The sequence below is a fragment of the Dermatophagoides farinae genome, chromosome 3 (assembly GCF_024713945.1).
Source record: "Dermatophagoides farinae isolate YC_2012a chromosome 3, ASM2471394v1, whole genome shotgun sequence".
In the NCBI taxonomy this organism is placed as follows: domain Eukaryota; kingdom Metazoa; phylum Arthropoda; class Arachnida; order Sarcoptiformes; family Pyroglyphidae; genus Dermatophagoides; species Dermatophagoides farinae.
Window position 1 is genome coordinate 5415867 of NC_134679.1, and position 16493 is coordinate 5432359.

At 31.7% G+C, this 16493-nt stretch overlaps 3 protein-coding genes across 3 annotated transcripts; all 3 read left to right on the forward strand.

Moving 5' to 3' along the window:
• Positions 1-4732: 4732 nt before the first annotated feature.
• Positions 4733-11964, forward strand: LOC124494987 (uncharacterized). The gene is given in 6 exon segments (XM_075729439.1): positions 4733-4822; positions 5059-5944; positions 6014-7009; positions 7070-8005; positions 8070-8498; positions 8500-11964. Coding segments are annotated over 6 exon segments (4911 nt in total). The 5' UTR covers positions 4733-4747; the 3' UTR covers positions 10089-11964.
• A 1578-nt stretch (positions 11965-13542) lies between these two features.
• Positions 13543-14605, forward strand: LOC124494991 (uncharacterized). Its single transcript, XM_047058294.2, has one exon. It carries the CDS (start codon positions 13943-13945, stop codon positions 14489-14491), a length of 549 nt encoding a protein of 182 aa, XP_046914250.1. The 5' UTR covers positions 13543-13942; the 3' UTR covers positions 14492-14605.
• A 111-nt stretch (positions 14606-14716) lies between these two features.
• LOC124494992 (facilitated trehalose transporter Tret1) lies at positions 14717-16492 on the forward strand. Its single transcript, XM_075729438.1, has one exon. It carries the CDS (start codon positions 14813-14815, stop codon positions 16490-16492), a length of 1680 nt encoding a protein of 559 aa, XP_075585553.1. The 5' UTR covers positions 14717-14812.
• The last annotated feature ends 1 nt before the right edge of the window (position 16493 follows it).

Here is a 16493-nt window from a genome sequence, read left to right on the forward strand (position 1 = left end):
TACTGTGTATGTGTGTGTGTGGTACCCCCATATTTTATATTGAATGAAATGAAGGATCCGGTGGTCATACCATGGTGGTGGGGTTTTATAGTTATATTCCGGTTACAGGTGTACGGTTGTTGTTGTTGTCGTCGTCGTCGTCGTCGCCGTCGTTGAAAACCAGCTTTACAACAACAACAACAACAACAACCAATAATATATACTCGTAAGACTAGAAAAGATAGTTGTCTTTTGTACTTATTCAATGATAAAAGAATACAAAAATTGGACACATATACAAATCATTCCATTTCTTCTTTGCAAAAGTTTTATTTAATAACGTTTGAATTTGTTTTTCTGGTTGTAATTCTAATATTGCATTTATCACAACAATTATATCTATATTCTGGTTTCTGTGTGATGTTTTATTTCCTATTCAAAATTTTTTATTCAAGTTAAATTCTAAACAGTCAACATAAAAAGGTATGATTAAATTTTTATTTGAAACTAAATATTATTTTATAACATTACAATGACATTTGTGAATGGACGATTCTATATTGATTGAATGACGATGATCATATATACAATGTCATTTCATATTTCATGTTCATCAACAACAATATTGTTTTGGTGTTTTTTTTTCAAAAAAAAAAAAAAAATAAATAAATGAATACGGATACTATTGTAACGTGAAGGATATATCATCATTATCATCAACCACACACACACACACACACAACCATTTTCTAGCCTGTTGAATGAAATGGCGCCCACTTGTTTGTATATATCGCTATAGTTTGCTATATATCACATAGACATGGTGTTCCAACAAACAAACAACAACAACAACAACAAAACTCAAACCGCTGCTGCCATTTTGAATTATGGATTTTCATATTCATCATATTTTACAATACGTGTTTGTTTATTTGTATGTGTGTGTGTATGTCCTAGATTTTTTCACTATTTTATTTTGTTTCGCTTTTTTTTGTTGGGATGAATGAAATGAGAAATGAAATGGCCTCGTCGTATCTTCCATCATCATCATCATCATCATATGGTGTTTTCTCTCTTATATATCGTTGACTGACTTTTTCTCTGTTTTCACTATTGAAAATCATTTCATTATTTTGGTCACTTCTTGTTTGATCCATCAAACAAACAAAAAAACAACTACCGGATCCAATATTGATGATCATTTTGGGCCATTTAATGATTAATTTTGAAAGTTATCATGTTATAGAGAAAGATAAAAAAGGAACCCAATTTTGCCATGCTGTTAATGATGATGATGATTTTCTGTTGTATCATCATCATCAACATATAATGTTCGATATATATCGACATTATTTTCCTAAATGAAAATGGTATATATAATGGTAATCATCATCATATATAATTATTATGGAGATATAATATGATGATGGTGGCAGTGTTGTCTCATAGCTATGTGATGATGATGATGATGATGATGATGATTTGAAAAATGGAAGAAAAAAAAATCATGCATGACATGGTTTAGATATATGATATTATAATATCGTCTGGACAAATAGACAATATTTTTTTTTCTGTATTTCACTGGATCTGGAACGTGTATGTTATATGCTGACGAATGATCATGATGATGATGATGATGATATGCATCATCCTCATCGATAGTTTTTCTCATTCATTCATTTTATTCGATTTTCGGTTTATTTGTTTGTTTATTTGCATTTATATGATTGACTGAGAGGTTTGTGTCCAGTCCTATCTTTATTCGTTTTTCACTTATCTCTATTTGGCGATTGAAAAATTGTTTTTTTATGCAAACTATGAATAAATAATGATTCTATATATTGATTGATTGATATTTCAATTGTTCATTTTTTTTTTTTTTTTTGAACAATAAAATAGAAAAACCACACTAGAAAGCCTTGATTCCGAATTTGTTGTGTGTTTGTTTGGTCCAAAATGTTGCATATAGGAAAAAAAAGAAAAGTAAAAATCACTTTGCCTTTTTCTTATTACTACTCATTGGAAGAAGATTCATAATTTTTTTTTTGCTATTTGTTAACCATTTCATTTTCATTATTATTATTATGAATGTGTTTATCACTCTCATTTTTTTCTCTTTATTCATTCATTCATTCATTTGGGTGAAATTTCATAGCTATGTTTTTTCTGTTTTGATTTGAAATTCAAAACAAATTCATCAAATATCGTTAAAATTGATCTCAATAAAGTTTCAATAATAACAGTGACAACAACATGTGAGAATTAACAACAACAACAACAAGAAAAAAAAGGGAGGAGATCGACCTAACAAACAAACAGAAAAAATTTCTTTCTCTCTCTCTATCCATTATCATTTCATTGAACACATATAACATGAGGATAACAGTGTGTGCAAATATCCAATATCATCATCATCATCATCATTGATTGCTTTAGCCCTTTTTTGTCGATTTCATTCATTCATTCATTCATTCACATAACAGCATAGGATTTAATACATACATATCTCTCTTGCTATGTCATGTGTTTTATTACAATAAGAGAGAAAGAAAGCGAGTGAGCTTCTTTCTCTCTTTTTCATTATTTTTTTTTCTCATCTTTATTTCTGGATCGTTTCGTATGAACCAATTGAATTTTATATTATAAACTGAATGTTGTTGTTGTTGTTGTTGCTGTTGTTGTTGATGATGTTCGTTCATTCACTCTTTGTGTGTAAAAAAATTTGTTAGGATATAATATTTATGACCTAGATTTATGTCACATACACACACACACACTCACACACATGTTGCACAACAACTTTTCGATTTGATTATTAAATACACACACACACACACACACATGTTGATCATAATATGAAAATATATCCATGGATAATGTATTTTTTTTCCTCTGTTGTGTTCATCATCATCCAACCAGCATCTAAAGAAAAATACTGTTTCCGAATTTTATATATGAGAGAGAGAGAGAGAGGCAAAGAGAGAAAGTCAAAATGTTTTCAATAAAAAAAATGAAATGGTAAAAAAAAAGTAAAATCTAAAATTCTCAATACACACACACACACATACACACCCCAGAAAAAAAAACAAACGTGTTTACTATCTCTCTCTTGTTGTTCATCAATTGATTATTGATTGAATCATTATCATCAATAGTTAGTTAATCATTTCGTTTGATGACATTCTTCTCTCTCTCTCTCTCGATTCATCTATATTCCTGTTATTTGTGTTTTTTTTCTGACTTTCAATTTCTCTTTCATTTGTCGGTGGTTTATAAAGATTTTCATTTTTTTTTGTTTGTTTGTTTGATAGATGTACTGAATGTTGTATTCATCATCATAAACTCACTAAGTGACTGTCTCTTTTTTTTTGTCAGTTTTTCTATATCCTGTTGTTTTGTACAGGACAACGATCTACATTGTGTGTGTGTGTGTTTTTTTGTTGTACATTTTTATATAATGTTTTTTTTTTCTTATTTCAGTATTTAGTTTGGCGCCAAATTGACTATGACGTCATCATGTCACTACTTTTGTTTTTTCCCATTTTTTTTCTCTCTGATTGACTGTCTCTTTGTGTGTTCCATTTTATCGTTGATTGTGTCTATGTGTTGTTGATTACATCATTTTTTAAAGATTTTTTTCTGTTTTTTTTTTTGAATCAGGTGATTGATAGTATCGATTTATTGATTTTGATATCGTTTTTTTTTGTTATTGTTTAATGTTACTGTACATTTATATTGTTGGTGGTGTTTCAAAAAAAAAAAAAAAAAAGTTGACCAAGGTTTTTTTTGTGTTCAAAGAATGAATTATTTTTTTTCTTCTGTTTAAATGTCTAATCCGGTCAAATTTTTTTTTCTTCCTTATGATTCACTTTGATTTTTTTTCTGATGACAAATACGTGGCATATGTGTGTGTCTGTGTGTGTGTGTGTGTTGTATAAATTGTCAACCATATGTAACGACTATAACGACAAACCTTGAATCCAGGTGCGTGTTTTGCTTTGTTTTGTTTAGAGTTTTCTTCATTTTGTTTGTTATCTTTTCCCTGACCACTACTGATCATTGTATCACAGCAGACATTGGATTGATTTATTCATGACACCTATATGGTGTTGTAACAATATGTGACCATGATAGAGGTCCATGGTCAATTTATTTCCATTGATTCATTCAGTCTATGGGCCGGTCTATTGGTTGGTTGGTTGGTTGGTTGGTTGGTTAGTTGGTTGTTTGTTTGTTTGATTGAACTGATCAAATTTACATCATTTTCAATAGAAAAAACACCAGAAAAAGACCTTCGACCTGTGTGTGTGTATGTTGTCCTATGGTTTATTATTTAAATGGCTTCTTTTTTTCTACTTTTCTTATTGCACACACATTTATAACGTTATTTTTTTTTCTTTTCCTTTCCCTTCCATTTTGCATGGAAGGAAACAACGTTCAATAATTCCAGAAACACACAGCAAAAAAACAACAACAAAATATAGATAACCGTGTCATTTTGAATATGAAGAAAAAAAAAATAAAAACGTTTTTCATTCATTCATTCGACAATCTTGCCTGTGTTTCATTCGTTTACTTTCTCTATTTTTTTTCTGAAAATTTTCTCTTTTAACATTTGATATCTACACAAACACACACACACACACTTAGATCAGTGTGTTGTACACGTTGTTTTTTATTTTATTTTATTCGGTTCCGGTTGGAAGAAACACGAAATGAAAATATCAATTAAAATCACTTAGACTGACTGTGTGTGTGTGTGTGTATGTGTGATTTATTCACACTACAATCTTCCTTCTTTGCTTCCTACGCGTACGTTTTGTACGTCGATTTTTTTATGGTAAATTTTAACTTTTAAAACTGTCACATCACAAAACGTGTGTGTGAAATTCAATGAAAAGGCCTTTTTTTTGTTCAAGAACCGTTATGATATTTATTAGATAATTTTTTTTTGTTTTTTTTTGCTCTTTTCTATTTTTTTTCATATGTACTATATATTTTGTTATGAATTCCATTTTGAATGATATTTGATCGATAATTTCTTTGTTTTATGTTTTTTTTTTCTTTGACAAACAGGAAACATTAGTTGCACCATCGACGGCCACTAACCAGAGTTTAGTAGTAGGTGGTGGTAATGGTCATGCTGGTGTTGGAGTTGTTGTTGTTTCAGCATCATCATCTTTATCATCATCGTCTTTAGCTTCATCTCCAACATCGCCATCATCATCGTCATCGTCGTCGTCGTCATCATCATCATCATCATGTTCAGCACAAGCATCACCACAATCATCAACAACAGTGACAACATCGAATTCGGTGATTATTGATTCGACGGTGTCGTCGTTGCCGTCATCATCATCATCAACAACAGCTGTTTCGACAGTAGCTTCATTGATGGCACCAAATCATCATCAAACTTCAGGTCAAATCGTTATGATTGGATCATCATCGAATATTGTTTCTGGAACTAATATAACTACAACCACTGTTAATGGTGTTAATATTGATAATAACTGTGGCAATAATCGAATAAAATCGCCACAATTTGCAATTGCTCCAACATCATCTGTTGTTCATCAAGTGATCAATCCGATTGATACAGCAAAGATGACGGCTACTGCTACATCTAATAATAATAACAGTATTTCTCCATCTACGACCACCAGTTCAGAAGTATTGAAACAGAATAATGAAATGGTCAAGACAACGGCCATTATGAGTCAAAATGTGCAACAATCGGCTCCAGCCAAAACGGTGGCCACAATATCATCATTCGTATTGCCCATTTCATTGAGTGGAGGTTGTGGCAATGATAATTCGACCGTAACATTGTCATCATCATCGACAACGATTCCGACCGTTACACGATCTGGATCAAGTGGTGGCGGACATCATAATAACCATAATCGTATAATTCCAGCATCATCCGTTATGGCCTCCATTCAATCTGCTGCTAATAACGGTAATAACAAGTTTCTACAATTGGAAATATACTTGTATTGAACTAATTTTTTTTTCATTAATTTAACAGTATCAAACGGTTTTAGTGGGAATCTTACTGCTGAAAGCAATAGTATGACTAGCAATGGTGGTCCAAAAACACCAACAAATAATGGAAACGATCAACAACATATAACTATACAGCAAATGGCTGCCGCAGTCGCATCGACAACATCAACAGCATTATCTGCAACACCATTTTTGAATAATAATTTAGGTTCACCATCTTCAGCGTCAATGACACAGCAACAAGCACAAAAACGTCCAATGAATGCATTTTTAATTTTTTGTAAACGACATAGAAGTGTCGTACGCGAACGTTATCCACATCTAGAGAATCGTTCGATAACAAAAATCTTGGGCGAATGGTGGGCAGCATTGAAAGCTGAAGAGAAACATGATTATACGGATTTAGCTCGGCAATATAAAGAAGCTTTTATGAAGGCTAATCCACATTTCAAATGGTATAAGACAACAGAACCACCTAGACCACCACCACCACTATCATCATCATCATCCCAAACACAATCATTATCATCGGTGACGACTCACATGATGCCTTCCAATCAAGTACAAAATGCCAATAATAATATTACGGTTAATACGGTCCTAGTGACTAATAATAATAACAACAACACAAACAATACGGGTACTACAGTAACGAATAGCAATCCATCTCAGCAACAACAACAACAACAACAGTCAACAACAGCAACATTGGCTTCGGAAATTTCCGGTTCATCTTTACCGATAGCTAATTCAACGGTGCAATCCTCATCTATGCCAACATCTACGAACAATAATAATGTTATTGTTGTTGGAAATGTGGCCATATCGCCAACTTTATCATCAACAACCCTAGATGTCACATCGCAATCTTCAAACACTGTTGGTGGTGGTGGTGGTGGTGTTACTGTTGGCAATAACTCATTAACGACGACAACAACAACAACAAGTTGTACAACACCAAAACCACCGAAAAAACGTTATCTCGAGTCATTAGAATCAAGTGGAGATTATACTAAAAGTGAGTATCTAGAAATATCTTGATAATTTTGAAAATAATTGATTGATTTCTATTCATTAGAAGTAACAACAACACCGGCGACAACAGCTAATCTCACTGGAATGAATGGAACATGTTCAACAGTGGTGATCACCACCAACAACAACAACAACAACAACATTGCAACTAATTATCAATCGGGCAATGGTGCAATTTCCCAAGTATCAAACGGTGCTACTGGTGGCATTGGTGGTGGTCATTTCAAAGTGGTTCATCCTCCTTTGTTATTGGATACGGAAACAGCATCAAGAGTAATTGAACAACAATTATTGTTTAATGGATCAAAAAATGAATCAGGTTGTAAAACTGGTGCATTGTCATTTCAATCGAACGTATCGTCAAACAGCCAGTCTAAATTTGATAATAATAACTTCTCTTCCGTTTCGAATAATAATAATACAATCATCACATCTAATAATAGTTCATCAGAATTGAAGGCAGCAAAAACAATGTTAGCAATAGCATCGGCTGCATCCGGTGTCGGCACATCTGCATTGATTGGGGGTACTACAACTGGTAGTACAGGCAATGAATCAAATTGTAGTACTGGAAGTACTAAAAGTCATCATAGTGATTCCGGTTCAGAAACAGCTTCGGATGATGAAATTCATCATCATCATCATCATAATGTTGGCCAAAATGAACAATCATCGAACAATAATACTACTATGAATACTTCATCTTTGACTTTCTATCCAAACAGCAGGTCGGCAACGATAGCAATGAAATCAATTGTTGAAAAGAATGATAATAATGAAGATGTTAAACCATTAAATCTAAGTTCATCATCATCATCATCAAATACCGCCACCAGTAATCAGTCTTCAACAACAACAGCAACATCAAACAATAATAATAATAATAATAATAATACTATGGAACGAACTATAACTCGTTCAAATCAACAAATCATTGATCATTATATTGATAAATTTTTAAGTTCTGGTCAAATTTGTGGTTCGTATTTGATTGTTTTGCGAACCATTCATTTTTACTAATTTTACTTTTTTTTAACTTTTAGATTTTAAACCAATGCCACCAAATCTCAATTCGATTAATGGCAATTCTAATTCTAATAATAATAATACACAATCATCATCATTATCATCATCTTCATCAACAGCAACATCTACTACAGCTGGTGTATTAAATCTGACAACACCGACATCAAATTCATTATCAACAACAACAACAACAACTAATCAATCCAATTCAAAATTTTTATTGGTTGCCAAAGATTTTAGTCTACGATCAATCACCGGTGTTGGTAGTACGGCTGCTAATGCTTCTGGTAGTAATAATCTCAATCAAATGGGCACAAAAAGATTACATTCAGATAATCAAGTATTGATCGTAAATAATGGATCTCCGGGAAAAATTCTATCAACTTCAACTACAACACCTACCACAGCATTGTTAATGAATTCATCAATTGTCAGCAAAATCATCGACAAAATTGACTAGTACGGAATCGTTGCCATCAAAACGCTCAAGAATTAATGGAACTGTAATTGGTGTTAATGAAATGATGGCTGCTATGGCTGCTGCTGCTGCTAATGCTAATGCCAATAATAATAATAATAATCATGCTATTAATCAAGGTGGTTTTAGCAATCAACTGGTCACTGATAATGGTCATTCAAAATTTGTTACTGGATCATTTGATTTGGAAGAACATATTCGAGCATTACCACAATTGGATAATAATCATTTGGTAAATGCTCTTCATCTTCGTAATCAACATGAATTGACCAAAACAACAACGTCATCATCGTCGTTGACTAACAATAATACCACCAGTTGTTCCAATACGAATCCAACATTGGTGATTGTTCAATCGAGTAATACAAATGCTCAAAATTTAACTACTTCGACATCATCTTCATCATCGACATTGGTCAAAACTGTTCTTTATCCAACGACGATGGCCTCTACGAGCAATGGACAACAACAATCACATTCCGCATTTGTACCTATATCGACAGCAACATCTTCAATACAACCGGAAAATCTTAAATTAAATCTTAATGGCCAAAAAATAACCTCACTAATTGGCACTACCAAATTATCTCAGCCACCAATATCATCATCATCATTGTCATCGTCAACAGCAACATCAGCAGTTAATCTTACCATTACGACACAATCATCCACATCAACAAACAATAATGCATCATTATCACGACCGACAACTATCACCGCCACGAATACTACTTCATCGTTGTCTTCCGAATTGAATATGGATGCATTGCCTTTACGTTTGGCTACAGCGGCTACTGCCGGTGCTATACCGACTACTGTTACATCAGCTTCAGCATCGGTATCGCCAAGAATGCCACAAAGCCCTTCTGTTGTTATCAAATTCGGTACCGGTCAAACGATTCCGGTACAAACATTGGATGGCAATCTAGTTTCAATTGGTTATATAAGTAAGGCGGCCACCAATGCTGCTGGAAATGTCTCGTCTGGAGCTTCAACCATAGCTCAACCAATTATAATGACAACGGCTCCATTGGTTGGCCATTCAAATAATAAACCGATGGATCTAAGTGTTGCGATATGTTCATCATCATCATCATCAGCTACACAGCAACAACAATCATATCTTACATCAACGAATGCTGCCGCTGGAACCACTGCAGTGATAACATCATCATCAGCTGCAGCGGTAATGGCTGCTGCTGCAGCTGCATCATCGCCAACACCATTGTTGTTGTCAATTTCCCCTCATTCATCTCAAAGGATCTCGTTGCCACAAACAGCAGCCGCAGCAGCACCACAACCACCACCAATAACATCTGTAACAAGCACTCTATTGACATCTGTATCATCCGTTATGTCATCATCTTTATCATCCACATCATCGTCGTCATCAGTGATACCACCAATGGCAACATCACCAGCTTCTTCGACTACATCATCATCATCTGGTGAATCGGCAAATATTCTATCCACAGTAATCTCATCACAAGGTTCGATCAACCAATGTGATGGTCTTGCTGCATTAGCTGAAATTGCTCTTCAGCAGGCTAATCGCTAATAATGTTGATTATGAAATTTATCAAGATAATATCAATTGATCCAAGATGAAAATAAACTGAAAAAACGAAATCTCCCGCCGCCACCACCGCCTTCCTTATCTCTTTTTAAATATTTCATCAAATCAGAACGAAGATTCTCAAAATGAAAAAAAATATTTAATAATTTGGTGCAAACAAACATTTATTATCTATTCTCGGCTTGATCCCAAATCAATTTTTCTATTATTTTTTAATCGAAATTTTTTTTAAATATATTTAAACAAATCAATCAACGATTGAATCAACAACAACAACAACAACAAAAAATGAAACAAAACATTATCGTTGAGATGGCCAATTTCAATCCAAAAAAAAAAAATCAAATCAAATCTAAATCATCTTATCTATATTTGGTGCATTTATACATTTTACATCCATTTTTTTCTCACATTGAATTGGAAGATAATTCTCATTACATAATATTTATATAAATATTATCATCACATCGTAATATACACATACAAAAATTAATGGCAAAAATTCACTCTTCTTCAACTTTTACTATTTTTTTTTCTATCTAAAATGAATGAATCAACTAAAACTACGTATATATAGAACTGAAAAGTTTGGCGAAAAAAAATCTCCTTTTTTTAATCATCAAACATTAATAATAATTTTGGGAATTTCTTTTCAAAAAAGAATCCAAACAAAACAAAACAAAACAAATGAAATTTTAAATTCTAAATGTGTCATCCATTTTTGTCAACAACAACAACAACAATAAAAAAATCAATGAAAATTTATTTCATCCACCCACACACTCTTCATCATTTATTGATTCTCATCATCATCCATCATCATCATTCATGATCTTGAAATTTTTGTTTGTTTCTTAGAATCTCATCATTTATTGATCGATTGAACATACACACACACACACACATACACTTTAAATTATTTTTCATCCCTCATTTCAAAAAATGATTCTCACTGATTATTTGATGTTTTTTTTCTCTCCAAAAAAAAAAAAAAAATACACAATAATGTATAAATATAGGATTCTTTCGATTTGATTCTTTTTTTTCGAATCATTATATAATTCTTTTGTTGATGATGAAAAATTTTTTTCAATTTCTTCCCACATACACAAACACAAACACACGCACACACACACACACACACAGACAAACACAGTCTTTCTTTTCATTATTATTATTATTATCATCATCATCATTATATTTACACATTGGCGGCCATTCTTAATAGAACGCAACAATAATATACATCACATACACACACAGCCGCTTATTACATTGTTTTTTGTTTGTTTGTTTGTTTTCGTTTTACAATATCTAATCTGATAATTCATCACCATTGTTAATGTGAATGAAGATCAAAAATAATACTAATGATGATGATGATGATGATGGTGATGAACAAATGGTGAATCATGAAATGAAGATGATGATGATGATTTTTCTTTTTGAAAAATAAGTAAAATCCATATTTTTAATATTTTTTATCTTCTTTCGCGATATATCACATACATACACACACACACACACACAAACAAACATTGATCAATTTTTTTTTCATTTACATTATATTTAGTATATATCTCTATTTTAAAAATTGTGATGATTCTAGATTTATTATATATACAACAAAATAAATAAAAACCAACCAACCAATACAATACAATACAATACAATACAACAAAATATAATGATGATATTGGCGCTATAGATGATAATGGATGATTCTCATTTACATATAAAAATATAGGATGATGATTGAATTTTGATTTCATTTTCTTCTTCTTCTTTTTTTTTATTACTACGTTTTGCATATGCAAAAATCATAAATATAATAAATGAAAAAATTTTCATTTCAAAATTTTTTTTTTATATATATAAATTATTATTATTATAAAGGCCTGGTGATCATTGATAAATTTTTTTTTTTAATTGATTGAAAAATTGTGGATGATGATGATTTGAAAATGATCAACCGATGATGATGATGATGATAATTTATATGTCAAATTTCTTCTCCTGTCTTTTAATATATATCAAATAAGAATCGTTTTTTTTTCATTTTTTTTCTTGCTGATGTGAATTTTTTTTTTCTAAACATTATTCTTTCTTTTTTTTCACCTCCTTTCTCTCTCTCTCATTATTATGATTATTATTATTATACCACCATATTTCTTCTTATATTAATATTATTCTTTAGCAAAACGAAAGAGATAAAAAAAAATAAAAGTTTTTAATTAATTTATAATTTGATTGATTGATTGATTGATTTTATTTGAAAATAAATAAATAAAAAAATTTATTATTGGATAAAAAATTCATAATAATCATAATTCTTTTATACTACTAGATGGCGATGTTGTTGTTTACTGTTGCCGTTGTTGTTTCAACTTGATGATCATTATTATCATCGTTAGATTGTTTGTTCATTTTGTAATAATGATGATGAACATTTCCACCACCATCATCATCAACATTAATCATTATATTCGATGATGATGATGATGATGATGATGGCTGTAATCCTAATCTCCAGCCAATCCATTCAATAAATGTGATCAATATCATCAATAAAATCATTATGGCAATCATTTTGATCATCAATTTGATTGGTTGTTTTGTGGAATTTGTCGTCGTCGTTGTCGTTGCTGTTGTTGTGTTTGATGTAAAATTATATGATTCTAAACTTTTGTTTGCACACATTATTATTGGTTATTGATTGTGATGATAAAATTGTCCACATAAGAACATTCTTTTGGTTCGAAATCGAATTATTTGTACATTTTTTCCCTTAATTTTTCGAATTTTTTTTCTCTTATTAGTTCGAAGAACCTATATATATATATGAAATGTGGTTTCCCTCTTACTAATGTTATGAAATGTTTTTTTTTTGGTTTTCTTAGCTTAGGTCAATGTCCATATGGCCAGTCAAAAGTCATTTGCCTTTAGTATTTTAAAATCATCATCATTAATTATTAAAAGCGTTGAAAATGTCATTCTTTTGGAAAAAAAACTAGTCAAATCTGGCCAAACTACTATTTGCTTTCTTTTTCTGCAATATCAGAACTAATTTATATAATTTAATTTAAATATATGGATGCGGAAGAAAAGTTTTTTTTTCATTTTTTTCCATTGTCTTATCTTTTCGTGTTATCATCAGAATTCAAGATAATAAAGGTCAATAATGGCATTGATTGAATGATTCCTGTGATAACTTATGGCTAATAATAATTATATCGATTGGTCATTGAAACTTGTAAATTTTTTTGTTTTCAAAGTTCAAGAAAAAATGTCAACAAAGTTTTTTGCCCCCAAATCATACGAGAAAAAAGAGCCTCTATCTCTCTCACTCACCGATGCATTATCGATATAAATTCATCCATTGGTCTTTTTTTTCTCGGAATCGAATGTCGTAATGTAGGACCAGTTGTTTTTTGGTGTTGTGTGTGTGTGTGTGTGTGGAGAAGAGAAAAAATCGCATTTCTTTGTTCATCACAACCTGAATTTGAACCTCTCGTTGCTGATGATGATAATAGAAATATAACTTGATTTTTTTTTGTTTCTTCGTTCCGATAAATCTTGCTTGTCCGGTTCAGCTTTTTTTTCATATTCATTTGTTATTTTTTTCATCTATCTAATTATTATTCTTGCAATTCAGCAAACAAACAAACAAACAAACACATGCCATTTTGAAATGGCCTGTATAAAAAGGTTGGTTGATGATAATTTTTTTTTTGTAAATGACCAATTGATGATCATCCGTCATTACAAATACATTTCATATGGTGGTGGTGGTCAATAACATCTGAATTGATTGTTTGAAAATAAAACTTGTGAATATGATCCGTTTCATGATGACTTTACAATATTCAATGGTAATATTGATGATTACCATAATAATTTTATCGTTATCAATCACTCAATGTCATCGAATGGAACGATCATCGAATGCATTGAAATTTATATCGCGTTCATCCGATATTGATGATAATGATCCATTTCGATTGGATCGAAACATTGCCATTGCTTGTACGAATCGTTATAATTGTGAAAAAACCTGTATACGTGCTAAATTAGCTAAACAAACAACAAAAGCATCATTAATCGATTCATTAACCCATAGTATTGGTGAATCAACAATGACCGATGCACATAAACTTGGTATACAATTTGGTCGACATAAATCATGCGATAAATGTTCATTAATTTATTCGAATTGTCTGGATGATTGGTATCGTATTGCACGGCGACAATTATCTGATTATCGTAACCAAGATGGATCATTACCTGCGATGATGATGATTATGGCTAACGAAGAGAATCAACGGAATTCAATCTTATCATCATCATCATCATCATCATCGAATAAATCATCAAATCGTTTATAATTGTAAAAATTTTTCATTCATTCAATTGTTTATCACTTTTTTTTACTTTGATAATAATCTTTTTCCAATCAATCAATGTTTTATTAAATGACGGTCACATACCCACCGAACAAATTTTTTCTTTTACAAAAAAAATCAATCAATTTAATTATTTATAAAAATCGATTTGAATGTAATTGAATCGTACATTTTTTTTTATTTTTTTTATTTCATAATTCAAACATAAAAATTCATATATAAATAGCATTTAAAATAATTTTAAATTATCGTAATTTTCGATTATTTGTTTTTTATTTTGTATTAAAATCTTTTCCACACAAAATGTCGTCAACAGGGCCAGAATCGGGAAAGCATTTATTATCGATTAAGCTTCAAAGTCCTTCATCAACTACGAATACTACGGATGCAACGACAACAACAACAACAACAGCAACTGCAGCAGCAGCAGCAGCAAAAAATACTATTAACGCTGTTAATGCTGGCAATGAATTATCTAGTAAAAAAAATTTGCCAAAAATATCACCACAATTCAATCAGGAAGCATCATTTTGTATGTATTTGGCTGCATTTTCGGCATTACTTGGTGCCATTGGTTTCGGTCTTGGTATTGGATGGTCAGCACCAGCATTTGAACAATTATCACGTAATACAAGTGTACCACATCTATATGAACCAAGAGATTTAAAACTATTAACATGGATTAGTTCATCGATGCCTTTGAGCGCATTGTTTGGTGCTTTATTTTCCGATCTAGTTGTACAAAAATACGGTCGCCGTAAAGCATTGGTCGGTTATGGACTGCCATTTGCAATGGGATGGCTATTGATTATTGCTTCAAATAATGGCTACATGTTTTTGCTTGGTCGAATTATATTGGGTTTGGCCATTGGAGCATTATCTGGTACGGCACCATCATATATTGTTGATATTTCTACCACAAAAATTCGTGGAACTTTAGGAGCATTATTTCAACTTTTTATTGTCACCGGTATATTATTTGCCTATGTTATTGGTGCCTTTCTACCTTGGCGTATGGCATCGGTTGTATCGATTACACCAACAATAATACAAACGATTTTAATATATTTTATGCCAGAAGGACCTAATTGGCTACTACAAAATAAACGAAATGATGAAGCGAAAAAAGCATTGACAAGAATTCGTAGTAGTAAAAGTGATGTTGAAAAAGAATTTGAAATTTTAATGAAAGAATCAAATCAAACAACAACGGCAACATCGAACAATGTTGAAAAGAAAACAGATTCGAAATGGAAATTATATTTTCATAAAAAACATTTAATACCATTATTTCTATCATTAGGATTGATGGCATTCCAACAATTATGTGGTGTCAATGCTGTTATGTTTTATGCAACAGCCATACTTAATGAATCTGGCAGTACTATAACACCAAGTTTAGGTACAATATTGATTGGTCTGGCTCAATGGATTGCTACATTTGCCGGAGCAATAATGGTCGATTTTACTGGCCGTCGTTTATTGTTGATTATTTCGGGCTCAATACATGTGTTTAGTATGTTTGTATTTGGTATCTATTATCAAATGTCAACCGCAGATTTTTTTGGTTGGATTCCCGTCGTAAGCATGATTGTGTTCATCATTGGATTCTCAATTGGCTGGGGACCTGTTCCATGGTTATTGGTGGCCGAAATTACACCACATGAATCGAAAAGTTCAACTGTAGCCATGAGTACTTGTATCAATTGGACATTAGCATTTGTCGTGACTAAAACATTTAAAGAACTACAAGAATTATTAACCAAACATGGTGTTTTCTATCTATTTTCCGCTTTATCTGCTGTAAGCGTCTTATTTGCGGTATTTCTATTACCAGAAACTAAAAACAAATCCTATGAAGAAATTCGAACATTTTTCGAGCGACGACCATCACCAACAAAAGAAACAGCCGGCAAGTTTTCAATCATAGATCTTACAATGAAAGATAGTGATACACTAACACGTTCATCTGATTCGGCTTAAT

Excerpts from the sequence above, each read along its gene's own strand:
- LOC124494992 (XM_075729438.1), top strand. The coding sequence starts at position 14,813 with ATGTCGTCAACAGGGCCAGAATCGGGAAAGCATTTATTATCGATTAAG.
- LOC124494991 (XM_047058294.2), top strand. The coding sequence starts at position 13,943 with ATGATCCGTTTCATGATGACTTTACAATATTCAATGGTAATATTGATG.